The following is a 27847-nucleotide window of genomic DNA, read 5'->3' on the forward strand; positions in this document are numbered from 1 at the left end:
AGGCATAGCTATAGTTTTTACTGCAAATTACTTAAAAATTCTGAGAACACTGTTCTGGAAAAATCAAGTTGAGATTAAATTTTAATTACATGAAGTTAAAAACCTGAAAAAAAGACTACCCTACCCCAACTACCACTTGTTTAACTTGTCATTGTATTCCACTTGAGTCAGCATCATCTTTATTTCAAAATAGCATTTTTATTATATAAAAATGTAAAAATCCAGCAAAACAGAAATACGGATATATTTTCCTGGGATTTCACGTTTGTTGATTTTTATTCATAATCTCTTTTTCAATACAATTTACAATCTTGTCCCCACTCCCAGACTCAATATACAGGTGCTAAGTGGCAGAGAGGCCTGGAATAAATACATCCCCAAACCGGTAAAGCTGTGGAGCTGAGTGCATGCAACAGGTTCTATGAGAGCAGGGTGCCGGGGAAGGTGTCGTGGAAATCGAAGAGGAAGACCAGGTAAATGGAAGGTTTGAGCGCAAGTTCGTTCAGTCATCCTTGTCTTTCGCTCCGTGCTTAAGGATGCGCGTGAACTCAATGTAATTGAAGTTCCCCTTTTTATCAATGGGGGCTTCTCTGTACAGCTCATCCACTTCCTCATCCGTGAAGCGATCTCCCATGGTCGTCAGCAGCTCTCTCAGGTAGTCTTCCTGAATGGTGCCTGGAAGACAAGAAGAATAAATAACATTCCCAGCACTTTAATGGCTCATTTCTAAATCAGGGTGCGTGTATGTGTCTCTCTCTCTGAAACTTTTCACAAGAGGACCGACCCATTTCATTGAGACGGAGCCATAAAGGAAACTTCCAGAGCGTACAGGTTGAGTAAGGAGGAGCACAGGGTGAAGCTCAAGCTCTGGATTTTCCATTTCCAACAAAAGAACTGCAGGTCTACTCTGAAATCCCAAACTGCCACTCCCGGAGGATGTGCTGTGTTGTTCTGACTCCAAGCTATGCAGCCAATCAGACCCACGGAGGTGAGAAGCCCCACCAGGACTTCTGAAGCCAGTGATCGCTTCCCGTGTGGGGAGGAATCTAGTTACTGGAGCCCTGTCTGGAGCACGGCGCTGGCTCAGGGAGCCACCGAGGCAGCGCGGTGGTGATGTGGCTGAGCACAGGCTCTGAGGGCCAAACCGGGTCTGCAGCCAGTGCTGGCTGCCCCCTCCCAGGTTGTACTGAGGAGATGAACTAAACTCAGCTTCCCTCCTCTGTAAAATGGAGAGAGATGATAGTAATATTGAAAATTAAGTGACGAATGTGGTGAGAAAGCATGAGACGCAGTGCCTGATAAACATGAGCCAGCACACGGCCAAGGAATTCTGAGCACCAAGAATGACGGCACCTGGGCGGCAACAGTGAAGTTCGGCTCAGAACTGCAACGCTGGCAGCTCCCACCAGCCAGCGGCTCCACGGATGAAAGACCTGGTGTCTGCTGACCCCTCGGGGCGGCTGTGCACTGGCAGGGCTGCCCAGCACACGTGGTTTGGGGCTCAACTTCGCCACCCCTTTTCTGAGGAGCCTGCCCAGGTGTGCCCGCTTCCTGTCTCACGAGGCCCAGGGACTGGCCTAGTTTTCCCAGGTCTCAGTACAGACATTGTTTCTCTCTGGTAAGGTTCCTACCTCACAAACACCGTGATAAACCAGGTCGTTCTTAGAAGGTATTTCAGAATAGCCATAACTATACAAACAAAATAGGAAACAAGGGCAAATAGAATCCCATCATTTGTAATAGAGCCCTGCGGGAAATTAACACTTGAAATTTTAATCCCTCAGTCCTAACTTTAAAAACAAAACAAGAAGTGTTGTAAGTGGGGGCGCTCAAAAAGTTCATGAGAAAAATGGAATTGAAATATAATGGAATTTCCCCCAAAACTTTTTGAAAACCCTTTGCATTATTTTAACAACCAGAAAACCCCAAATACCCAGAATCTTAACTCCTTGAACTTTATTTATTGACCAGGTTCTCCGTGTTGCTCAGCTGCAGGAGTATCTCAAACGGCCCAAGGGACTCCAACCCACGGCAACCCTCGCTGTTTCCCAAAGTGGCAAACATGGCCTTCCAGGGGCTCCGGAACAATGCAGAGTCACGGAGTCATTCGGAGTCGAATTCCCCTACAGGACAAGGTAGCATTGTCCCCGTGGGTCTCTGAGATGGGAACTCGTTACAGGAGAACAGCAGGTGGCCTCCATGTGCTGACCTTGGGGTTGGCAGCCCGACACCCGGTGTGCACACAGGCCTCCAGGAATGATCCCAGGGGCTGCCACAGCAGATGCCCACATTGTATCTGGGATTGTAGGTTACAGTACAAAAGCTCTTATTTGCCATGGGGGCGCTGAGTAAATTTTTTTTGGAAAGAGACCGTAGGCCAAATAAGCTGGGGACCGTATGCAGGGTTCCTTTGTAAATCTTTATGGGAACAAAAAGTCTCATCTTCCTCTTGGAGCTGGTTTCAAACTGCTGACTTTGCAGCTAGCAGCTCAACTTGTAGCCACTAATCTACCAGAGCTCCTTTGAAATCTCACAGGGATTTCATGGAGTAGTGGTTCTCAACCTTCCTAATGCCACAACCCTTTAATACAGTTCCTCATGTTGTGGTGACCCCCAACCATAAAATTACTTTTGTTGTTACTTCATAACCGTAATTTTGCCACTGTTATGAATCAGCAACCCCTGTGAAAGGGTCATTCAACCCCCAAAGGGGTCACGATGCACAAATTGAGAACCACTGCCATAGATACTTAAACATCCTAAGGCTTTTTAAAATTTTAATAAATGCATTCTCTTTGAAGCAAATTTAAATAATACAGAAGTATCTAATGAGTACTGATTACATCAACTCTAGTCTTAGCTGTAACTCTGTAACTGACATTTACACTTTGGTGTATTTATTCATTCAGATATAAAACAGACTGCATAATTCTGTATATTCCTGATCTTTAGAATCCCCATGTCCAGCCTAAAGAAATATTCAACAATTGGAGAACTCAGTAAGATAGCCTTATACTTATATGTAAACCACAAAATCTTTAAAATATTGTATATAATGAAAAATTAATTTACAAAATTACATACATAATTTTACAGATGATTGGTCTCAACTATAGTTACACATATTATTCTGAGCAATGTGGGAATGTAATGATTTTCTTTGGGAAAAAAAAATTTTTTTAAGAGGTGTCCATCAATTTCTCAAACTCTTTTTACGACCAGTAGCGATGAGCAATGCCAGTTTCTAGACTCCAAATACATTTTCCATGAAAAGGAGCACAAATTTTTGAAAAATCTTTGATGCTAGGTCTAAATCAGGCAACGTTCAAAAGAACTCTGGGACATTTTCAGAAGATTCTGAGAAGCATGGGATTAAAAGGTAATGGAATCTCCCCCACACTTTGAAACCCTCACGCGGTGCCAATCATGTTGTGTGTGAAGGACGCAGAAAGCAACTTCCTCCCACCCAGCTCCACCCCAAATCACTGAGGGGGGAATCCGGTAGGGACTCAGGAGGGCTTCTGTAACAGGAACAGGTCACCAAGCCTAGTTTGTTTAGATTGGGGCTAGCTGTCAGCAGCACGTGAACAAGGGCCAGGAAGCGGCAAGTGAGGTGAAATGGTACCACCCACAGATTCATTCAGAAACCGACGCTGCAAATTCTGAAAACCAAGAAAACACTCCACACGACACAGAACTAAAAACCATTCTGAAGATTTGACAATCAGATACACTTTATGCTTTCTACCAAATTCTGTACTTGGTTTATGATTTCTAATATAAGTTGCTTCAACAAACAACAGATGAAGTCAACAGTGCAAACAGAGATAAATAAGCAGGAGCGGAAACACGGAGAACCAAGCTGAAGCTCTAAAATACCACAGGGAACACATTGCTGGTGCTGTTCGCTGCCCCCAGCGTGCAGAGTAGAGCTATCCGGAGCCGTGTCAGGCCTGTGACTCTGCAGAAGCAGGCCTTCTAAAGAACTTGTGGGTGGGGTGGAACTCCCTTTTGGGTGCTTAACCCTTTGTGCCACCCAGGGATTTGCAGAAAAAACGAGCATGCCTAATGTTATTCATATTTATGTTAAATGTTCATTCCAAATGATATTTTCTAAAAAGACATGGCAACTGTTTTGCTGTGTTAGAGGCAAACGATAGCGCCCACCTGTTGCTTCTTCATCGAAGCAGGCAAAAGCATTTCTGATGACATCTTCCGGATCTGTGCCGTTCAGCTTCTCCCCAAACATCGTAAGGAACATGGTGAAATTGATGGGGCCTGGAGCCTCGTCCATCATGGCGTCCAGGTACGCGTCGGTTGGATTCTTCCCTAGAGAGGTCCACCATTGTTAGCATTTCAGGGCAAAGAACTCACGCAATAAATAATCGTTTTGCTACTGTTATTATGCTCCCCAACTTTTTAAAAAAGTTACATCACTGTCACATGAAATTAATTTTTCATTATGATTTGCATTCAAAACATTTTTAAAAGACAAGTTTTGACAACTTTAAAGGTCTCTGATGCATCCCTACAAACATGGAGGCTGGGCTTAGGTGAATGGTACTTACTGTCAATATCCCGTCACTATTTTTCATTAAAAACATAACCAAATACCTGAAATTAGGAACCCACTAGTACCAGGCATTACATCTTGAATGTGGACAACAAAAAGGTGTGCCAGAGGGGTCATTGCAATGCCAATCATTAAAATATCTAAATAGCCATCTGTTCTATTGCGGTATATTTGCTCGGGAAATCATTGAGTCTCAAATTTTTTACTTGTAAGTAAGCTATTTAGGTTAAAGCTATTAGGTGGGTTTACATTAGGGCTTCTTTTGAAATGTTATGGAAATTCATAGGTTGTCAAATCAATCCCCAAATTTTGTTCACACATGCCACCAAGTAATCTTAGGGTCACTCGTAACGGCAGATTTTAAGTGCAGTTCCGAAGGAGTACTTCTCTCTATGCCAGTCTAGTGGTGACACTGTCTAGACCCCTCCCTTCTAAGATGAGAGATAGCCACTTAGAATGACAGGTACACTCACAGTCACAAAGGACAACCTAGTGCTCCAGCTACTTGGGAGCCCCACGGTGTGGGAACCGCAGCACAGAACTTTCCCCTCACTCCTGGTTCTACGCCTGGCTATGCCGGTGTCCTTTCATCTCTACACCGACTGGCTGAACTTGGTGCCTGAAGGAACCTTCCACCACTGATCAGTATGATTCTGCACGAAAAGAACATCTGAATTTAGATATTCGTATTCAAGTAAGCATCTCAGCACCACACTCCACTGAGCTTATGACAGTCAAATCTAGAATTGTAGTTCATATATAATTGATCCTGGAAGTTGAGTACAATTTAAATAAATCCTATCTCATTACACTCATTCAACATACTAATACAAACAGTCCCAAACTAATCTCAGAACTCACTGAATCAGTCAGAGTAGCTAAAGAGAAGGGCAGGAGCGGGAGGAAGGCGCACTAACAACCCAGGCTGTCCTAACAACCCAAAGGTCCCCAGAGAAGGGGAGTGAAAATTACCCGGTCTAGGCTAAGCACCTATGGGCTCACTCCAGGGACCCAATATACAAAGGGGCTTTAAAAAGTTTGTACAGATAATGAAATTTTTCTACAGTTTTTGAAGCCCCTTCATAGTTTGTAAATTTGAAAGGTACATGCGTATCTTTGAAGGTATTGAAGGAGGTCCCCCAAACAGAAGGCTCCCAAACAGGCCTCTTATTCGTCGACCAACACTGGGCATTCAATAAATACTTAATGCGCATCTACTATGAGCACTTATTGAGCAAGAATGTTCAATTTTTAAAATGCAGCTAAATCCCTCAATTCTCCTCCTCCTACGGTAACCGGCCCCAAAGAGTACTCTCTGACGGTGACTCTGAACACGAGCAAGACCGGGAAGCGCTGACTAAAGACGTCCATTCATGATGCTGTTCTTCCCACATTTGCATGCTTGGGGTTTTTCAAAATATGTTAGCGAAAAGAAAAGATAAGAGAATAAATTCCAGCGAAAGGTTTTGTGACTACTGAAATCCCTTCTTGTGCCCTCTGCTCCTCCCATGTTACCCTTTCTGGCTAATTACCAAGCAGTTTCCCGTATGCAGCTCCTGACTGCAGGCTCCCTCCCCAGCTGTCAGCTCCAGTGGCTGTGACCTATTAAGGACTAATTTGCTTGACATTCCTTTATTCCCAACTGTGAAATCCGTGCTGATTCTGGGCAGAAGATGGAGAACCTTGAGGTCCCTCCCTCCCTCCCTTCTAAGATCAAAACAGTGTCAAAAAGAACAAAAGCCAAGGAGCCCATTCCAATCATTGCTGCCATCGCGGAGTGACTAGTGTCTGCCCCAAAGTATGTGTCAACGTGGCCACTGGCCTGAGTCTCAGTAGTGTGAGAGTAAGGAATGCAATAGTGCAATTGGGCATTTATGTGAGGATGTAATCACCACCTCACGATGGGATCAGCCTATCAGCGGTCAGGGAATGGGGCGGGGAGGCAACACCATCACTCAGGCCACAGCCCAAATCGGCTGTAAGGGGCATTTCCTGGGGGCATGGCCTGCTTCACCTTTATAGAAGAGACGTGAGCAGAAGGACCTGACTAACAGCAAGAAAAAGCGGCCAGGAGTAGAGAGTGTCCTTTAGACCCCGGGGCCCTGTGCTAAGAACCTCCCCAGACCCAGAGGAAAACCGCTGTCAAACACAAGCACATCTCCAAGGACGGCCAGGCTCACAGACGTTGAATGGAAACAAGGCCTTTTCCTCCAGTCCACAGAGAGTCTTTCCCTAGAACAGGACTCTGAATTTGGGTGTAAAGCCTCCTAAACTGGGAGAGCTTACGTTTATTAACCACCACCCCCTTGTGGCATTTTGCACGGTAGCAGCACTAGGTAACAGGACAGAGTAGAACTGCCCCGTGGGGTTTCCCTGGCTGCGATCTTTACCAACACAGATGGCCACATCTTTCTCCCGAGAGTCAGGTGGGATTGAACTACCGGCTCTCTGGGTAGCAGCAAAGTGCTTAACCACCATGCCACCAGGGAACCTTTAGAACCATAAAGGGAATAATAAATTAATACCTATGTGCTCTAAATAACAGCGCCCCAGTGGCCTAGTGGTTACGTGTTGGGCTGCGATCTTAGAGGTCAGCAGTTCAAAACCACCAGCTGCTCCTCAGGAGAAAGACAAGGCTCTCTATTGCCGTAAAGATTACAGTGCCTGGGAACCTCGCAGGAGCAGTTCTACCTACCCTGCAGGGTTGCTCTGAGTCGGCAGTGCCTCACTGGTAGTAAGCTTGTTTGACTCAAAATAACAAGTGGCAATTAGGTTTGCTTAAATCCGATGTCTTATAGAAGTCCCTCCCTTTTGTACCCTTTCTACTAGAACGGCCTTCCCTCCCCAGACACAACCATTCTTACTCATTACCATTACTGACTGTTGGCATTATGAACTGTAATTTTGTTTGAAATTCTGACATACTGCTATTTAGACATCTCCTGGCTTTCTACCTGATAGGCCTACAGTATCTACAGTGTCAACTTACCTGGCCACTGCTCCTGCCCCCCACCCCGCACCCCCCGCAGTTCCATCCCACCTTAGGACTGACCAATCCCCAACATGGCTTCCCTGAACTCTGAAATCTCTCAGTAGGCCTTCTGAACTAAATGAGATGGATATGTGAGCAACACACAAAACATGAGCCTTAAAGAGATGAATTATTATTCCTAGGAAGTGGGAATATGAAGGCTTAAAAGCTTTACCAAGAGAGGCAAGCATATCATGCAGATCCTCCTTTAAGGCATATGAGAAAAACATAAAAGGCATCGGAAGAATTCCAGCTAATACACTAATATTAAAATGGACTGTTACCCAGGGAGGCAAGCATATCATGCAGATCCTCCTTTAAGGCATATGAGAAAAACATAAAAGGCATCGGAAGAATTCCAGCTAATACACTAATATTAAGATGGACTGTTACCCAGGGAGGCAAGCATATCATGCAGATCCTCCTTGTCGATGAAGCCATCTCGATTCTGGTCGATCATGTTGAAGGCCTCTTTGAACTCCTGAATCTGTGACTGGTCAAACATGGCAAACACATTGGATGTTGCGCGCTGAGGGCGCTTCTTGGTGGTCTTGGTCTTTGCCCTTTTGCTCGACATAGCGGCTGTTTGGGTAGTTCTGGAATTCAAAAGCAAAATAAAGCATAAAGTCAAAAGAATGCAGCATAAGCCAATGAGTAAGCCTATCTTAATGCAAAAGTATTACTTCAGTTGGGTAGGTACACATCTAAATCCTACTTTCAATGCAACAAGTAAATGGCTGGGGTGGGGGAAGCAATTTTTAAAGAAGACACAAAACACATTTCTGATGTTGCAATATATAGTAAAGCTACAGTACTCAAACAGCCTAATTCTGGTATAACAACTGATATGTAGACCAATGGAACAGAATTGAGAGTCCAGAAGTAAACTCACACATATATTTGCCAACTAATGCTTGACAAATACTCTAAGCCCTTGTGATGGGCATGAAGATTCTTTTCAACAAATATTGGGAGAATTGGATTCCTACAGGCAGAAAAATGAAACAAGAGCCATGCCTCACATCACTTACAAAACAAATTCCAAATGGATTAAGGAGCTAACTGTTGAAGATTAAAACCATACAATTATTAAAAGATACAGGATTAATAGCTTTCACCAGTAGATTAACTACTATAATAACATAAGCACAAATAGCACAAGACAAAGTAGATAAATGATATCTCATTAAAAAAATCTTTTATGGAAAGTTTGTTTAAAAGTGTGAAGAGACAAGCTATCTAGAGAGAAAATTTCTTCAGACTACATGAGGGGGCTTCACAAACACAAGCAAAAAACAGTATTGCTGAGGAGCTGATGCCAGGGGCTTAGGTGGAGAGCAAATGTTTTGAGAATGATGAGGGCAATGAATGTACAAATGTGCTTTACACAACTGATGTACGGATTGTGATAAGGGTTGTATGAGCCTCTAATAAAATGATTTAAGAAAAACAACCAGTATTGCTAATGTACAGCCAAATATCTCATGGGATCCATTTAAATTTTTTCTAGTTTTTAATATTTTCAACTTTCTTTCTTTTGGACTGAGGTTTTTATCTGTTGTACTTTGCTATTCTTGTTAGATTTTTGTTGCTGTTTGCTTTCAAAGTTTTCTATATATGAAATCCTGGGTAGGAAAGTCTAGGGAGACAGTAACTGGATTAATGGTTCCTTGGGGGCATGGCAGAGGACGTTGGTGGAAATGGGGAGCTAACAGTGATGGATACAAGATTGAGGAAAATTTTCTAAAACTGATTGTGGTGAAGACTGTATAACTCTTCTTGATGTGATTGCACTATTGAATTGTATGATACATGAATTATGTGCCCATAGAACTGTTGGGGAAAAACAGAAGAACAATTTTTAAATCTCACGAGATCGAGACATTATAGTCATGTAGGCTGGAAGAACCACTCAAACCAAAATATTCCCTGTAATCCTCTTAGAACCAAGCTAGCTTAATTGATGAGACAGTGTTTCCTTCTGTTGTGTATAGGGCGCTCTGGGTCAGAGCCGACCCGATGACACGTGACAACCACCACTATTTGACCAAGTCTGAAGTCCTCCTCTAGGGCCTGGTCTCTCCTGGGAACATGTCCCAAGTATGTGAGATGAAGTCTAGCCATCCTTACCACTGAGGAACAGTCTGGCTATCTATCTCCCAAGGCAGATTTCTTTGTTCTTTTGGCAGTCTATGGTGCTTTCCCAAGTCTTCCAAGCACCAAAATTCACATGCATCGATTCTTCTTTAGTCTTCCTTTCCAGTGTCCGACTTTCACGTGCATAAGAAGAGATGTGACGTAGGTCAAATGCACCTTAGTCCTCGAAGTAACCTTCCTGCTTTTCAACCTTTAAAGAAGTCATGTGCAGCACATTCACCCAATGCAGGCCATCTCCTGATCTCCTGACCGCCATTTCCACGAGCACTCACTGTGGGTCCTAGCAAGACAAAACCCTTGGCAGCTTCGATCTTTACTCTTGTTTATCATGATGCGACCTACTGACAGAGTTGTGAAAATTTGGGGTATTTTTTACATTGAGTTGTAATCCAAGTACAGAGTAAAACAAAGCAAACTAACGTCCATGAAGTCACTTCCAACTGTGTCAGAGGGAGAGAAGAACTGCCTCTGGGGCTCTGAGACCAGTCTTCTGGGAGTAGAAAGCCCGTCTGTGCCCCTCAGAGCAGCTGGTGGCTTCTAACTTCCGCAGCCTAATGCATAACCCACTACGCCACCAGGGCGCTATCATCCACATTTCCCTCCCAATGTAACCCAACTGGAGCCTCAGGTGTTCGTCAGTACACAGGATCTTTACTGATGACCTACTTCAAGGCAAAATGAGAAGTAAATGAGCTAATGTTTACTACAATAGCACACAGTTGCTGTGTGGCAAATGTTCCAAAGGTGTCTTTCTAAAAGATGCTTCCCCAGAGCTCATTCCTCAGCTGTGCACCCCATCTAGCTATACCCTGACTTCCCTCTCACGTGACACCAATTTTAAATAGCCGAATTCTCAAGTGTCCGCATGTCATCTCCCCAACTACTCAGATTCTCTACTGGGGCCCGGGCAGTGGCCTCCAACACCACTCAACATCACCAATGAATTTAAATGTGAAACCAAATGGACACTTTTCACTCCAATTATTTGCAGTTTTAAATAATATAAATAAAGCACAAAATTATACTGCCAGCTTTAGTGTTCTGGTGGTCAAACTTCAGCTCTAATTTTCTAATCCGATGTTTCATTCAGCCTTCACAACTGCCCTGAAATCGGGATGTTCCGTTGCTGTCTCGATTTTGACTCATGCCAACCCTGTGTGTTTCAGGGCAGAAATGCACTCCCTGGCATCTTCAACTACACTCAAGGAATTAAAGGGTGCCAGGCCTTTCTTCCACGGTACTGCTGTGTGGATTAGAACCTACGTTTTAGTGAAAACTCAGAGCAAATCGTTGGGACCACCCAAGGACGTCAGGGGTGCCACTTAGGTTTAAAAAAAAAAAAAAAAAGGCCCCTGGTTAGTCAGAATTTAGCCTTGCCCAAAGAGGGCTCAGGCCTTTGCCCTCAAGTCCTGAGCTATAACCTGACACCCTTGGAATGCCCGTCCTGCCAAGAGTATCTTTGTTTACCTGAAGACCCGGGGCCTAGAGCCAGCCTCGCAGGCAATCAACCATGTTGATGTAATGGAGTCCCCCAAAAAACTCCGGACACCAGGGCTCAGCTAAGTGTCCCTGGATTGGGAATATTCTTTGTATAATGTCACACATCGTTTCTGTGCAGCATGAACCCTGTCCACGGCATTTGGAGCTGGACTTTGGCCCGTGTGTCCCTTCCTGTGGCGGATCTTAATCTGTATCCTTCCACTAAAATAAGCCATTACTTACAAAGCCATGGATTGAGTCCTGTAAATTCCTCTAGCAAGGTATTGGGCATGCCAAGTTTGCAATTGGACTCAGAGGGGAGGGTTGTTCCCTCTCTCTGCAGCTCCTTAGTGTGCAAACGTTACATATCTTGGATCCCAAGGGCTTTGGGTTTCAGACTTTTAACTACCTGCACATTGTCTGCTTCTCTCTTGTACATTAAAAACACCCCACAGCGTGGCTTAGTAGTGTCATGTTGAACCTTAGAGTCCCTGAAGAATTCCCGATGCCCTCCTGTCCAGTTCCCTCCCCTGCCTCTTCCCCTCCCCACTGACTTGTTCTCAACAAATGTGAATCATCTTCTCATTCCTGTCTGTTATTTGACCTTAATTAGATTGAAGGGTAAGTCAGAGACAGAACCCTGGTGAATTAGACATTTTGCTCACGTTAAAAAAGGGGGAATTTATTACAAGGATCTACATATAGTCTCCTCCCTGGGGTACAGACAACAGAAAAGTGGATGAAGGGAGACGTCACACAGTGTAAGACAAGACAAAATAATGATAATTTATAAATTATCAAAGGTTCATGAGGGAGGGGGAAATGAGCTGATATCAAGGGCTCAAGTAGAAAGCAAATGTTTTCAGAATGATGATGGCAAAATATATACAAATGTGTTTGACACAATGGATTATGTAGGGACTGTAAATTATCAAAGGTTCATGAGGGAGGGGGAAATGAGCTGATACCAAGGGCTCAAGTAGAAAGCAAATGTTTTGAGAATGATGATGGCAAAATATGTACAAATGTGTTTGACACAATGGATTATGTAGGGACTGTGATGAGTTGTACCAGGCCCCAATAAAATGATTTTTAAAAAAATTCAATGATTAGGGACGAACAACAGAAACATGGGTGAAGGGAGACAGCATTGGAAAATGAAAATAACAGTAATTTATAATTTATCAAAGGCTCATGTGGGTGGGGCAGTGGGGGAGGGGGGGAAAGAGAAGCTGATAACAAGGGCTCAAGTAGAAAGAAAATGCTTTGAAAATGCGGATGGCAACATATGCACAAATGTGACTGATACAATTGCTGTATGGATTGTTGTAAGAGTCCCCAATAAAATGACTTAAAAAAAAACAACTCCTTGATTCTGATTCTTCAAATAGGTGTTGCTCCAGGCTTGATTCCGATTCAGTCACCCTACAGCGAGGAGCAGCCTCGCGATCCTGGAGGGGTTTGTAGGTTCTATTTCTTATGGAAGCAGCTCCCCAGGCCTTCTCTCTCAGAGCAGCTGATGAACCCCACCTTCAGTTAGCAGCTGAATTCTGAACGGCTCCTATAGTCCACGTAAAAGGCACTAAATCTGAAGACAGCTAGGAGTTTCACCCCTTAGTTCCGGTCATGACCAAGTTGAGGCTCTCTGCTCTCATAGATTTACAGCCTCTAAAGGGCCCTCCCCTCAAGTCAGAACTGACCAAGGGCAATGGGCTTGGCTTCTGGTTCTGGTTTTGCTATCAGCTAATGATGTGTAGCAGAATCGTTTAGAAAAGCTTCACATGTAAATATTGATACTTTTAAACAATCATTTGATTGCATCATGCTAACTCGAGTTTCTTAGTTAATTCCAAGAGTTCCGATGTTTTAAAAGTTTTATAAGAAGATGACACCAAGGTGGGAATAAACACGCAAGGGTTTTATTAGGGCAAATGTCTCCGGAGGGAATGAGCAGGGAACCTGATGATGCACGTGTGATTTCCAACTACAAGAGACAGGGAAGGAAGGGTCTTGGAAGAAAACTAGGAGCAATTCTCTACCAGAGCAAGATCTCAGTGGGGTTACTTTATCCTTCTGGTTCTTGCAACATTGCCAGTGGGAAATATTTGTGCTTTCCTTCTCTGACAAGATTCCCGTAGACTCTATTGTATATAGATTTTACTGTATATGTACACATATGGCTCCTACACACACACACACACACACACACACACACACACACACACACAGCTAAAAAGGTAAAGCTGTATCGGTGCCGTCAGTCTGAAAGGATTCTTTCTCCTTACCTTCTAAATTTCTCCACTATTTTGCCAGCCCCTCCCATTTATTTTCAACCCACCACTACAATCTGGTTTTCGACAGCCTACTACAACTGCTTTCAAATATCCAAATCCAGTCCATATCTTCTTGAGCCACTCTGCTGGTCTGACACGATTTCATTAGGAATGCACTACTTTATTAGGAATTGTCTTGGGTTGAGCTGTGTCCCCCAAATATGTCAGTGTGGCCGGGGAATGAGATGGTGGTTTGGCAGTTATGATCACCCCCATGGTGCGATCTGATACACTAGTTTTAACCAGTCTCCCTGGGGTGTGGCTGCATCATCTTTATCTCTTCACTGCCTTTGGGGTGATTCTGACAGTAGATCTAACTGTGGGCTCCTGAAACTGTAAATCTTTTGTGTGTGTGTGTGTGTGTTTACTAGTTTATCCCTAAGTTAATTGATTATGAATCTTAGGGAGTGTGTTGACATTTGGCAAGCATTTGTTTCTTCATTTGCCTGTTGGTTTCTTCTTTTTAATTTTTGTTTTATTGTTCATAATGTTCTTTGATGTTTACATGCTTCTGAATCTTATGCACTAAAATAAAATGAAATTCATATGGAAAATATTAAACAACTTGCCTTAATTTCAAGGGAAGAAAATAAAATACACTACACAGAAAAAGAGCTCCAATTTCACAATTAGAAAAGTCGTTGGCTTAATACTGCATGTGTGAGAGACAAAACAGCTAACATACAATTCAAGATATTTGTAATGGTTATTACAATTTCTGCTTTCCCAGGAAGTGGGGGGTGAGCATACAACTCCGTGGGGATTTCATCTACAGCTAGAGACCCTTTCCAGGACACCTTGGAACTGCCCCAGTGTCCAAATTTGGGGATGTGGCGAAGAATAAAACTCTTTCACAATTAACAGCAGCGACGAAAGGAGATTCTTTCTGTTTGTGTGTGCTCTGGTTATCAAATACTGGAACAGCGGGAAACAGGTTGGCTACTCTGCATGGCTAAGCGGTACCCTCCGGCCCTTATCCTCCACATCTGCTTCCAGTCAAATGGCCCTTCCGTCCTTTGCCTATGTAAAAACTGAGAAGCTGCATGGTGCACCACAGCGAGCCAGTCGGCCGTGACAGTAATACTTTACAAGAGCCTCGTTTTTCTCCCTCGCTGCAGCTGGTGGTTTGGCACTGCTGACTTTTCAGCTATCCGCCGGGGTCCCTTATCTTATGTGGATGAAAAGAAAAGGGGCCTCACTACAACCCAGAGAGAAGCGGCAAGAGCAGACGCTACTGAGACTCTCCTAGACCCAGGGGAATGCTGATGCCAAGGCACACCGAGATGTCCAGGCAACACCAGACCCACAGATGCTGAAAGAAGACAAGGATCCTCCTCTGACAGAGTAAGCCTTTCCCTGGAGCCAGCACCTTGATCTTGGACCTCTAAAGGTTCCAATGATATGTTTGCTACCCCACCCACATCCGGTATTTCTGCTACAGCTGCTGGATATCAGATTAGAAAGACTTGATGTCAAATGCTGTCATCAACTTGGTGACAACTCCCTGCCAGTGAGTCAGTGCTGACTCACAGGGGCTCTGTAGACAGTGAACTATCACTCTTTACAAAAATAGCAAGTCCCGTCTTTCTCCCACGGAGCCGCTGGTGGTTTCGAACTGCTGACCTTTCCATTGCAGCTCAAAGCATAACCACTGTTCCTCCAATACCAACTTACACTACGGTTTTTCCATTTCTGTGACCACTCCTCCGGTTCCTTCTGGGCGTTTATCTCCTCCACCTACTCAAACATGGACATGTCCTCGTATGCTGGCTATTGATAGCCCGAGGTTCCTCTACTCTGCTTTCCTCGTTGCTCTCGAGGACCCCCCAGTCAGGACCCCCCATCGTGCCTGCATTTCTCCAGGCCTGGCCTCTCTCTTGAGTTTCAGATTTAAATATTCAGTTGCTTATGAATGGCACCCCTTTGGGTATCTCAGACACTTCACAATCAACATGCTGAAAATGGAAATCACCCTCTTTCTCTGCATAAACTTTCTCTTAGCTACTGGCAACATCCTTGACCCACCCACCACACCAGAAACCTCCGAGTCACCATGACGCACAGCTCTTCCTGCCTCTGACATTCTTCTCAGACAGGCTCACCGCTCTCCTTCCTCCGGGCCTCCACCATAAACCAGGCCCTCGTCATCTTCTCTTGTGGAGGATGTCTGTGTACCTTTCAAACCAGTCTCTTTACCTCTTGGTCCACCAAAACTATCCTTTGACATCCTGGCCAGACAGATCTAAAACACAAATCCCATCTACGCCTTCTTCTCACAGTCTGGCTCTAACTGCCTAAGCATGGCCCTCAAGGCCCCCTTACCCCACTCGAGACAGACCTTTCCAGCTTTGGCGCTGGTCTCCCCCACCACCACCAAGGCACCAACGTGCAGTTTCTTACTTTTGTTCTTGCTGTTTTTCCCCAAACGCCCTGGGCCCACTGCTCTACCCTGGGACCAGGAAAAGAATGGTTACTCAACTTACAGCTTGGCCTTTACTGAGTGACCAGTGTCCTTGGCATTTTGTGAGGTTCGTTTTGTGCAATAAATTTAACATGCCCAATTTACAAGGAAGGAAGAGAAGCTATCAAAGATATTAAAGAAAGTGTCCAAAATCACCAAGTGGCAGTTAACATAAAAAATATTTTATTTCTACCTATCTATCTTCAACTTCACACACTGTTTCTCTTACTTATTTTGGGTTTAATATTAAACTTTAAAAAAACTTTTCAAAGCTACTAGTGTAAGGCAAATCTATTTCCTAGCATCAGCTCTCCTCTACAGTCAAATCCTAACAGACTGAGTTTTCATATACATTGAAGCAATGCTGATGAAACAAATGTGTAGAATAGCTCTAAGAAAACACAGGAAAAGAAGAACTTGAAGTTCACCATCCTCCTGAGAATTGTGCAGTGGGGCAGACCTTGATTGGGTTTAATCAAATAGCCACATGTTCAGTCAGTCAGTCTTGGATTAAAACTGTTACTAGCACTGCCAATTTACCAGTATTTAATCTATAGCTATAATAATAAACAAGGAGCCCTGGTGGCATTGTGGTTAAAGCACTCAACTGCTAACAAAAGGCCAGCAGTTCAAATCCACAAGCCGTTCCAGAAGGGAAAGATGAGACATCCACTTTTGGAAAGATTTATAGCCTCGGAAATCCTGTGGGGACACTTCTACCCTGTCTGGTAGGGTCACTAGGTGTCAAAAATTATTCCACAGCAATTTTTTAAACCACTTAATTACCATACTGCCACTTCTTTATTACAGGTTTTATGATCACTTCAGTTGGTAGTAAACTAACTTCCCAAGCTCTGAACTCCCAGATCATTGTTTTACTGCTGTGAAATTTATGTACAGTGATATGTACAGATACTAGCAGGCTTTTTATAAAGGTATATATTCATTTTAACATTGCTTCAGAAATTCCCTTGAAGTCCATCATTCCCTCTCTCCTAGGCAACCACGGTTCAAAATTTTCATCACCAACGATGATTAATCTGTCCTGTGCTTGTCAGTGATTCATTCTCTGGGACTGCTCATTAGCATTCCATGGTCATGTCATTTTATGTATGCATTTTAATGACAGTGTCTCCACCATGGACTGTCTTGCACACAGCGGGTTCTCAGTCAAAAGTAATAGAATCCATACATGTGCTTTCTTGCTGTTGCAGACCAAAGTATATACACATATGCTTACTATAAGAGTCCTGGATCTGACTCTCAGAATATGGCTTTTTATTTAGCATGGTTCCACTGGGCTGGTTCTCCTCCTCAGGGATCTTACCCAAACTCCTCATGGACTCCTTGTCCCAGCCCTGAGAGGAATTGTACCTAAGTATTCATGTGTACCAGGTGCTGGTCTCAGTATTTTATTTTAATTTACAATTTCAATCTCAGAAAAATGTATGCTACTGGTACTATTGTTCTCCCCCTTTCTGGGAGGAGAACATTGGGGCAAATAAAACAAACAAGTTGACTGCAGACACTCAGCTAGAAAATGGCAGGGGGGTGCCGTATACTAGAGGATGAAGCCTTACACAAGGGGGACAAGAACAGACAGACAAACATCCAGAGAAGGGAGGAGCACGCACCCAAACCGGAGGCCGAGGAGTCCCTCATCTGGAGGCTGATCTCTGCCCTAGTTAAGGGGTGATACGGGGTCTCTACAGAGCATTTTTGAGTTTTCATTCTCCTAACACAAATGGCAATGAGGATGAAATCCAAAGCTATCCTTCCTGGAGGGACCCTGGAAAGCCTGGGACTGGAACATGTGGCCCTCTTTTCATGAACCCCTGAGAAGTAAGCGCTCTTGGATTTTGAGGCTCGTGTTTCCGGGTGGCTTTCCAAGGCCTTTTATTAAGTCTTGCGGCATGCTCTTCCCTTGGAGAACTTTAGACTCCTCCTGTTTGTTGGTTGGCATCGTTATCTACAGATGCAGGTAAGACTGCCCTTGAATCTCTTAAAAGCAGTATTCTCAACTGCAATCCTTTAATACAGTTCCTCATATTGTGGTGACCCCAACCATAAAATTATTTTCATTGCTATTTCATAACTGTAATTTTGCTACTGTTATGAATCGGGCGACCCCTGGGAAAGAGTCGTTCGACCCTCCAAAGGGGTCTCAACCCACAGGTTAAGAACCGCTGTCTTAATGGATCTGGAAAAAGCTAGCAGTTGAACTTATAGGGCACTAAAATTAAATTTTAGGGTGCAGTGCTGGCGGGTGCCTGAAGACTGTGTCTTAGCACCATCACTGTGAGTGTTGTGGGTTGTATGTAGAGAATTAAGAGGGATTTCAAGAGAAATGGCACGTGAATGCAGGATGAGGTCAGTTCCCCTGCCCACCAACCTGTTTCTTGCAAACATGTGTGCTTCTCTTCCGTTTGTGGCCCGGCAAGGTGGTGAATAAACTTGTGCTAGGAGTTTTCAAGGTTTTGCAATCTTGGGTTCTATTAAGCCACAAAAATAAAGTACAAGCTCAGAGGGCAGTCACAAGCTGTGAATGACCATTGAGTCCGGAGTCCGGCTAAGCCAGTGAAGAGGATGGGCCTGCAGCTCACCACACCCCTCTGCAACTCTCAGGCATTGGGCTCTGAAGCAGTGCCCTGCCCAAATCCTGCAGGCTCCTCCCAGTCAGGCTTGCTGTGAGAATATTAGCGGTGCTTTAAGGGTCTCTTCTTGAATATGAGTAATTTCTCTTAAAGTCACTAATGGTGTAGATATTTTAACTCTTGAATTAGAATTTCTTATCAGTTAAGTTAAGCAAACTTTAAATAGCATAACTAGAGACGTGTCTGAAGCTCAAGCTTTACAAATACATTAGCATTAGATTTCTTGCTGAGTCTCCTCAACAAGTCTGTCTTACTTGATGGATCCTGCTGTGTTCTTAGTACGATGCATTCTGAGGTGGTTTTACAGCATTGTTGTACTGAGGGACACGAACGCAGTTCCTAACGCTCCTTGTGTAAAAACAAGCTAAGGGACTCCTTAGTACAAAGAGAATCAGGTTTCCCAAGTTATTTCAACCAATTGGCTTAATGTTGTTTTCTACCTCCTAGTTTACTGCCTAGACTTCTGGCTCCCGTGAAAGACGAGTAACCCACACAAGTCAAGGCCCTCAGGTGTCTTTTAGACACTGGGCCTAAAAACACAGGTGCACAAAAGCCACTTCGGAGTCAAACTGAGATGAACTAGCACAGTTGTTTTGCTCTGGGCGTGGTGCTCCTTTGAAGACTCCCATCTGCTTGGAGAAACAGACTCCCAAAATCAAGAGAGGGAATTAAGTTTAGGATAAATCAATAATTGGTTCAATTAGTTTGCAAAGCAGTGCTATATGAAATACCTGTCTAATGCTTATAATCAGTCAGCTCCCTTGCGATGCTTAAAATTCTGTATCTTGCAGAAACCAGGTTTTCAGAGGAGATTGGCTTTACACCTTGAAACAGGCTTGCCCTGCACCTACTCTAATTCAGAATCACAGAAGCGGAATGTCTGAGTGGCAGAAGATACTCCTTTAACAGTAATCAAAGAAAGTCTACAGAAATTAAAACCTCAGAACCAATCCTGTAGCCTTTTAAAACCTGCAATTGCGCACAGATTCCTACTAATGGTTGTCACCTGTAGTCTTCTGACATCAATCATGACCTTGTGGTGATCTTCTTTGTCCTCTATCACATGAGGGAGCTTCAAAAAGTTATGGAAAATTGAATCAAAAGATAATTGAACTTTTCCAGGAACTTTTTTGAAGTCTTAAACATATTTGCAATTCAGAGGATTCCACTAGCCTCTGTACTGAGAACATGCTGAAGTTTTTCCTCACTCAGATAACTGTGTCTCACCTGAGGCTTAATAAATGGGTCTCGAGAGAACAATTTTTAATCTAGGGTCTTTTCATCCAAGGACAAGAGCCAGAATCAATACCAGGATCCAGAGTTTGTATAATCCTCCCACCCCCAAGTGTTTCAAAATGGAACTGCAAGCCACGGGCTTTTCAATGACTGATCTTTCTTCATCAGCTGGAGAGAAAGATTAGTCTCAGACACTCACAGGGGCAGTTCTTCCTGTCCTATCGGGTCGCTGTAAGTCAGCATTGACTCAATGGCAATGAGTTTGAGTTTTGGAGTGATCTTTCAGCGGTAGATCATCAGTTTTCTTCTGAGGTACCTCTGGGTGGATTTGAACTGCTAATCTTTCAGTTAGTAGCCAAGGTGGAGTGCAGGGGGCCAGTTATACAAGCCCTGGAGCCTGATGATATCTGGTGTCTTTGAATCTTGGGATGAAGGGACAACTAGCCCCTTTCAGCTCTTATCTTTCCAACCTATCAAACCCTACCTGGGGATCCGGCCTTCACAACTTCCTTCTGTTCAAACTCAGTTTCAATAAAGCATAGATGAATATGAGGGTCAGCGATTATTGAAATTATCGCATTAGGTGTCTCCCCATTCTAAGCAAATTAGAATGAAGAAAATGCAATAAGTCAATTAGTCACAAGACTAATAATGGACACTGAACTTTGACCTCAGGCCCTGAGACCAGAATGAGCTGGTGCCTGGCAAACACTACCAACTGCTCTGAAAGGGATCCCATTAGAAGGTCCTGGAGTGGGAGGGCAAATGTGGAAAACACAAAATCATAAAAATTAACGATCACGCTGGCTTGTGTGTAACACTGGTAAACTCCTGAGACTATGGCCCTTGGTTAGCCTTCAGGCCTGGAACTGGACTCCCACCAGTGGCTCAATCTCCAGTCTTAGACAGGTCTTTACCATGAACAGTTACAACAGGGAAGTCCGTACACCGTGGAACAATCCACCACATGGGAGCGCAAGGGCAGGTGTGCCCAGGGACAATGCTCAGAAGGCTAGAAGGGATTGGAAAGAAGGTGGAATGAGAGGAGGGCCCAGGAAAACGTCAGCAGAGGGAGGAGGAGGGGAAAGGAATGTAGGTCCAAGGTGGGGGCTGCAATCACTGTCATAAATACTGTCATAAAATTGTGTGAGGGTTGGGGATGGAAAATCATTTTGCTGTGTAAACTTTCACTCAAATCACAATAAAAAGTTTGTTTTCTAAGTGGGGCTGGGGAGTGGATGGTTTCACCAGGCATCAGACAAGAGCCTGCAGGAACAAAAAGGTATGCCATTAATCTCAAGTCCTGGGCAGTCCACCCAAGGAACAGGGAACAAACAGGGTGGCACAAAGGAATCTCTCAAGTGACCTTAGGCAAATTACCTCACCTCTCTGGGGTGTGGTTTCCTCAATTATTAAACCACAGGTTTCACAAGATAATTGAAAAGGTGCTTTTGAATTCTCTAAAATGCGGATTTTTTTCTTGCCAAAAGATCCTTCTAAATTTACCGTATTGAAAGGCTGCCAAACTAAACCTGTAAATACTCCTTTCTTCATAACTCCTTTCGTGAAGAATTCGAAAGTGCCTCTAATGCATCTTACATAATCTTTTATTTCTTGCCAGGTTTTCAAAACATGGGTTAAAAAAAATCCCACTTACATAGCTACGCTTATTTCCAACTATTACGTCTTCAAGTTCTGCTCTGTGCGGGTGATCTCCTTTGTGGTCACCCTTTCCCGCAACCCACTTGTGAGTTTTTGCTCGTGTTACGGCCCCACTGAAATCCTGCTGGAAAGATCCTCTAAGCTTTCTCATCTGAATCTGAGGATTTTTATGTGATTTTAGATGCTTTCAGGAAGTATTTCCTGATTTCAGCTATTTGCTTTTTTCTAGATTCAACACTAATACATTAAGTCCTTACAGGATGCAAGATACAGTGGGTGGGGGCTGTAACTTTTGTAGGAAATCATTGCATTTCGGCCTCTACGAGTCACGGACTCCCGTATCTAATGGTTGCCATTGACACTTCACTATGTACCAGATTCTAGGAACTAGAAGATAGGCTTTCACTTCCCAAAGCATCTCTCGTGGTGTGGGCTGCAGAGCAAGAGCCTAATGGACCGGGAGCCACGGAGCAGTCGGTGCCACCGCCAGGTGTGCAGAGCCCTACAGGTGACGCCGGACCAGCGGCGCGCGGATGGGGCCGGCCACCCAAGTCAGCGGGGCGACCCCCCAGCCCGGCTGTGATCGCCCAGGAACTCCCCGACCCCACGACCCCAAGCTCGGAGTCACTGCCAGGACCTTCCCGCAGGCCCTCCCCCTTCACTTCCTGCCCCGCGGTCCCCTCCCCTGCCGCCGGCGGGGCCGACCGGCCACAGGCCGGAGCCGGCAGGTGCAGGGGGTGGCTGCTCCCTGTCCGCTCCAGTAGGTGAGGCGGCGCGAGGCTGGGATGCGGGGCAGGGATGCGGTCGAGCGCGGGGCCGGGCGTCACTCACCAGTGCCAGACACGAGATGGGGACGCCCGGAGCGGAGCGAGCAGCGACGGTGGCGGGTTGGGTGCGGGCGCGACAGCGGGCGCCGGGCACTTCCTGCCTCGGGAGGCGGACCGGAAGGTGCGCGGGTCCAACTCGGGAATGGGGGTGTCGGTGGCTTTCCCGCGCGGATGCGGCACGGCCTGGAAGGTCCGCCAAGAACTGGGGGGGCTTGGAGCGGAGGAACTAAGAGCGCACGCAACTTGGTCGGACTTTCTTCGGCCTCCCAGCCTGGCTCGGCCTGCGGCGCCACAGATGCCGCGCCCCGCGGCCCCCGCCCCCCCCGGGATCTCCGGTGGCCGAGCCCCGCGCCCTTCCGCATTCCGGAGCGGCGCGGGCGGGCGTGGGGGGCGGAGTCCGCCGGCACCGGAAGCGGCCCATCCCGGTAGCCAGATATGCAAATACAAGTACAGCTCTCGCTATGTGATTACATCCTATGCAATGTTTAGGAAGAGAGGGCGGTGGCCGGGTAGTCTCCAGCCCGCTCGCCAAACCCCTACCCTTCCTTTTCACCCCGTTAAGGATTAGGTTTAGGGGTCCTTCCCGGGCCTCGCGAAGCCCTGGTGGCGCAGTGGTTAATGCACTGGGCTGCTGAGAGGTGTGACCCACCAGCCCGCTCAGCGGAAGAAGAGGACACCCCGCTGTCTTGGAAACCTTGGGGGGCATCTGTGTAATAGGATTCCCATGAGGGAAATCCACGCCAAGGCAACCGGTTGGTTTTGCTATCTGGCTTTGGCCACAGCCTATGGCTGTTTTAATTTTCCTTGCAGGAATACCGGTGGCCTAGTGGTTATGTATTGGGCTGTGATCCACACGGTCAGCAGTTTGAAACCACCAATGGCTCTTGGAAACCCACAGGGGGTCTCAATGAGTCAGCATTGACTCGATGACAGTGAGTTTGGTTTAAAAAAAAAGAAAAAATAAATAAAAAAATAAAAAAATTTTTCCTTGCAAGCACAAATTTTTAAAGTATTTTGTTGGGAAATTAAAGACATTAAAACTACACACACACACACACCGTCCCCCACATGACATTAAAACCACACACACACACCCCGTCCCCCACGACATTAAAACCACACACACACACACACACACGTCCCCCCCATGATGCTCTTTAGCAAAACAAGAACTTTACTTTTGATTATAATCTTAAGGGTCGTTTCCTGTCCGATAGTCAACAACCCGTGGCTATTTTAATGAATTAGATTTTAGTTCCTCTGTCGTATTAAACATACTTTAAGTGTTTAAGTAGCCACACATGCATAGCCATGCGTGATCTTATTACGCAGAGAACATTTCATCACCACAGAAAAGTTCTATTGGACAGTGTTCTAAAAAAATAAGCCTCTGAAAAAAGATAATACGTATTAAAATAAAAACTGGTTATCTAAACATCTAGTGCTTGGGAAATAACGAACTATGGCAAACCATGCCATAATGTAATTGTAGTAATTAAAAATAATGGCTATAAATACCAGTAGTTATGAACTGCACTTTCAGAAAAGGGCCTTGCCCTGCGTACAATGCTGCAGGGAAGGACCGTGCAGACAAGGCTCGCTGCTCTGTCTGAAAACACCGTCCCCATTCCCAGGATGACCCGGTTCCTTCAGCAAATGCCACAAAGGGGGTTCTTATTGCAAGTGACAAAATGTCAGTCCATTTTTTGACGAGCATTTAAAAAATGTATTTACGTAATATGTATTTAAAAAGTATATCTGTAAGTTTGTTTCCAAGACCTAAAAACAAAGATCAGATTTATAAAGTGTGGGGTTAAGGGTAAGAGGGAACCCCACAAAACATCACAGGTTTGGTAGGCGCAATTGTACAGCGATAATAAGTAGAGATTATAGGAAAGTCATAGAGAGCATGAGAGTTAAAGGATGGAGTCAAGTAATGGAGTCAGACGCAATTCATGGTAGCATATCTCACCTCAACCCGGCTTGATGGTTCTCATGGAGGGGGCTTAGCCGTCAGAGAAGAAGCCGCTGCTTCGTCCTCCTTAACCCCCTTCTCCAGCCACCCCCTCGAGTACCAGGGAGCCTCGTTATTTATTGCTAACCACGCATCATAGTCATACATCACAGAAAGGGCTATACAATTCATTCTAGAACAAGTTTGATCACTCTAATGTCTCACATAATAAAACAGACAATTACTATTCTGGGAGGCATGCAAGTTCCCTGATGGTGGACAATAACTTGAGTCACCAGGAGGGATATTAACATAGGCAATACAATCAATAGGAGAGGAATCACCTAAGGGTGTGTCCACATTGGTTGTGGAATAGACAGTGGTGTCTGCTTGATCTAGACAGCTGATAATGGCTAACTAACCTTGGTCACCCTTGGGCGGGTTTGCCCTCTCTTGCAAGTGAATAGACCACCATTATCCTTATCAGAAGGGAGTAGGTCTTATTCAGGGTGAGTCAGACTAATAGTCTAGCCACTACAGATGGCCAATGTTAAGGAGAATAACCTCTGACCTACTTTCGCTGCCTATTGTACGGTTACGCTTAAGCAGCTAAGTCTGGTACATATTTTGGGGAGACAACTTAAGAGAATTCCTTCTGTTCCCCACAATAAAGAGGCTGCTTATAAGAAGCATTAGTAATAAAATTTTTTTAAAGTATTCAAATCTTAAAACAGAACGAACTTAAAACTGTCATTAAAACAGAACTTGTGGGGGCTTAAGTGGAGAGGAAATGTTTTGAGAATGATGAGGACAATGAATGTACAAATGCGCTTTACACAATTGATATATGTATGGATTGTGATAAGAGTTGTATGAGTCCCTAATAAAATAATTAGATTTTTAAAAAAAACAGAAGTTAAGTTGGGGACCACCAGTACTCAAAAGTTGAAAAAAGGTGATTGTGCTAAAACAGGATTCAAGAAAAGTTTAAAAAGCAAATTGAACATTTATTACAACTATAAATACTATGAACACTAGACAAAAGTCATGCATGACGTCTGCTATCTCAGCAAGCAGGTAAGGAATCTATAACAAAGGACGGAGGGTCTTGATATTGGAAGGGCAGGTAGAAATAGGATAAGCCACATAGGAAGGAGAAACCGAGCAGCATTTCCTCAATGTGGAATTCATTCCAGCAACCCCTTTAAGGGCAGCAAAGATAAAACCAGGCTTCAGGGAAATAAATTTTATGTTTAGGGACAAAATGAGGTAGGAAATCTAAAACACAGTATTTTTAGTATGTGCTAGGTGCAGGCTAAGCGATAAAACACTTTAATAAAATTGAAATAACTTACCATCGACCAACTATGGCCCTTTCTAACCTCAGCCATTTACCTAATTTCCAACTCCCATTAAATGATTTTCGCCCGGTCTCCTCTTTTTGGAAGGAGAGGTACCATCTACATTTTCCTAAGGATAATTCTGTATCACGTCATTTAGGTTCGCTCCTTTCCTATCTCCTTAGTGTGCTCATTCTGTTTCACTGTTTTCTAGTTTGACTTCTCCCCTTTGCCTACAAACAAGCTCCAGTCTTAATAAAGACATGCCTTTACAATTTGTCCTCACTGCCCAACTTCAAGACCCTCACTAGTAAACAACAATAATCATCACTATTTGAGTACCTATTATATGGCAGACCTTCCTGTTCCTAATTTGCACAACAAACTTGGAGGGCATTGACCCTATTTTACAGGTGAGAAAAGTGAGGAGCACAACTTGCCTCAGGATCTAAAACTGAAACCAAAGCCCCTCTGCCAGAGAACCAATGCCAATTCATACCAAGCCTGTAGAGCAGAGCAGAACTGCCCACTAGGGTTTCTGCAGCTGTGTAGTACTCACACGTTGGGTTGCAATCTGCCTAGTCGGCAGTTCAAAACCACCAGCTGCTCCGCAGGATAAAGGCTGGGCTTTCTACCCTGTCAAGTCTCCGAAACCCACAAGGGATTGCTGAGTCAGCACTGAGTGGAGAACATCTTTACAGAAGGGGACTGCTTCGCAGTTACTGGTGGTTTCCAGTTCCCTGCCTTGGGGAGTAAGCTGCCCAACATTGACCCCACTGCACCACTAAAGCTCAAGATCCTAAAGCTTCTCAAATAATGGTAGTCATGATCAACCAAGGCTGCCTCTAAAACCCACGCTGCTCCTTCATATATTAATAGATTATATTCCTATTATGAACTATTACGGAACCAGCATTTCCATTTTACAATAAGAGGTTAAATGCTACAAAAGCCATGAAGCAGGAAAAAAAGGGGGGGGGGTGTTATTTAAATGCAGGGCTTGCTGACCCTTAACCTCAGGCAATGTCCACTATCCTCTTACCACTACTAAGGCTTCATGCCCTAACAGCAGAAAACTAAAAACTAAACCCACTGTCATTGAGTCAACTCTGGCTCATGGGGACCCTCTAGGGCAGTGGTTCTCAACCTTCCTCATGCCAAGACCCTTTCATACAGTTCCTCATGTGGTGGTGACTTCCAGCCATAAAATGATTTTCTATGCTACTTCATAACTAATTTTGCTTCTGTTATGAATCGTCATGTAAATATCTGATAGGCAGGATATATTTTGTTACAAATTGAACATAATTAAAGGACAGTGATTAATCACAAAGCAATTATTTGTTTTCTGAGGTGACCCCTGTGAAAGGGTCGTTTGACCCCCAAAGGGGTCTCGATCCACTGGTTGAGAACTGATGCTCTAGGGCAAGGTAGAACTGTACCTGTGGGTTTCCCAGACTGTAACTCTTTCCAGGAATAGCAAGTCTCATCTGAATTTGAACTGCTAATTTAGCAGTTAGCAGCTCAATACGTAAACCAGGGGTCCCGATCTCCACTTTAGAGGGAACAAAAGTTTAGTTTTTAGAAAATGACCCAGCAGAGGCCAATAGCAAAAATGGGCTGTCTTGATGGCATCCATTTTGAAATCAGACTACATAAAGGTAAGGCTTTGGGAGAGAAAGATGAGGCTTTTCACTCCCATGTCTGGGAAACCCTGTTCTATCTGGTCAGAATCAACTGGATGGCAGTTGAGTTTGGCTGCTAACACTTTTTACTTCAGAATTCACCCCTGGGGGAACAAGCACAGATATTTCGCATTCACTTGGGTTTCAGGATAACCACAGGTGTCTTCAGCAAGTCTCATGCCATCTCTGTTGTCTAATCAGATAGAGCTAGCCTTTGGGGAGTGAGCTGGCCCTTCAAGTGACCTCTCTGCCCAACCGGCGTGTCTCTAACCCATATAGTGAGTCCCTAAACATTCCAGGGGCCGCAGTAAGTACCTTGGGCGCACTGCACCGAGTGACATGGCTTGGGCTACAATTTCCTCCTGCACCTGGGCTTCTGCAATGAAAACGCATTCTAGCAGAGGTGACCAAGGATTTGCCAAATCCTGAGGCTTCACTTAAAACGTGCCCTACTT

The 27847-nt window shown here is 44.6% G+C and overlaps 1 protein-coding gene across 1 annotated transcript; it reads right to left on the bottom strand.

Moving 5' to 3' along the window:
- Positions 1 to 257: 257 nt before the first annotated feature.
- On the bottom strand, positions 258 to 22518 carry LOC101664547 (myosin regulatory light chain 12B). Its single transcript, XM_004702883.2, has 4 exons — positions 22418 to 22518; positions 7998 to 8200; positions 4168 to 4329; positions 258 to 675 (listed from the first exon to the last, which is right to left on the bottom strand). The coding sequence occupies exons 2-4, from the start codon at positions 8179 to 8181 to the stop codon at positions 503 to 505; spliced, it is 519 nt and encodes a 172-aa protein (XP_004702940.1). The 5' UTR covers positions 8182 to 8200; positions 22418 to 22518; the 3' UTR covers positions 258 to 502.
- Positions 22519 to 27847: the final 5329 nt, after the last annotated feature.

This window comes from Echinops telfairi, unplaced genomic scaffold, assembly GCF_000313985.2.
Source record: "Echinops telfairi isolate 266 unplaced genomic scaffold, ASM31398v2 ScPeMD7_7400;HRSCAF=8409, whole genome shotgun sequence".
NCBI lineage: Eukaryota > Metazoa > Chordata > Mammalia > Afrosoricida > Tenrecidae > Echinops > Echinops telfairi.

Coding starts and splice junctions, on each gene's coding strand:
- LOC101664547 (XM_004702883.2), bottom strand. CDS start 8,181: ATGTCGAGCAAAAGGGCAAAGACCAAGACCACCAAGAAGCGCCCTCAG. Junction 4,330..7,997: donor TGATATGCTTGCCTCCCTGG/GTAACAGTCCAT, acceptor GGACCTCTCTAG/GGAAGAATCCAACCGACGCG. Junction 676..4,167: donor CTTCGATGAAGAAGCAACAG/GTGGGCGCTATC, acceptor CTTGTCTTCCAG/GCACCATTCAGGAAGACTAC.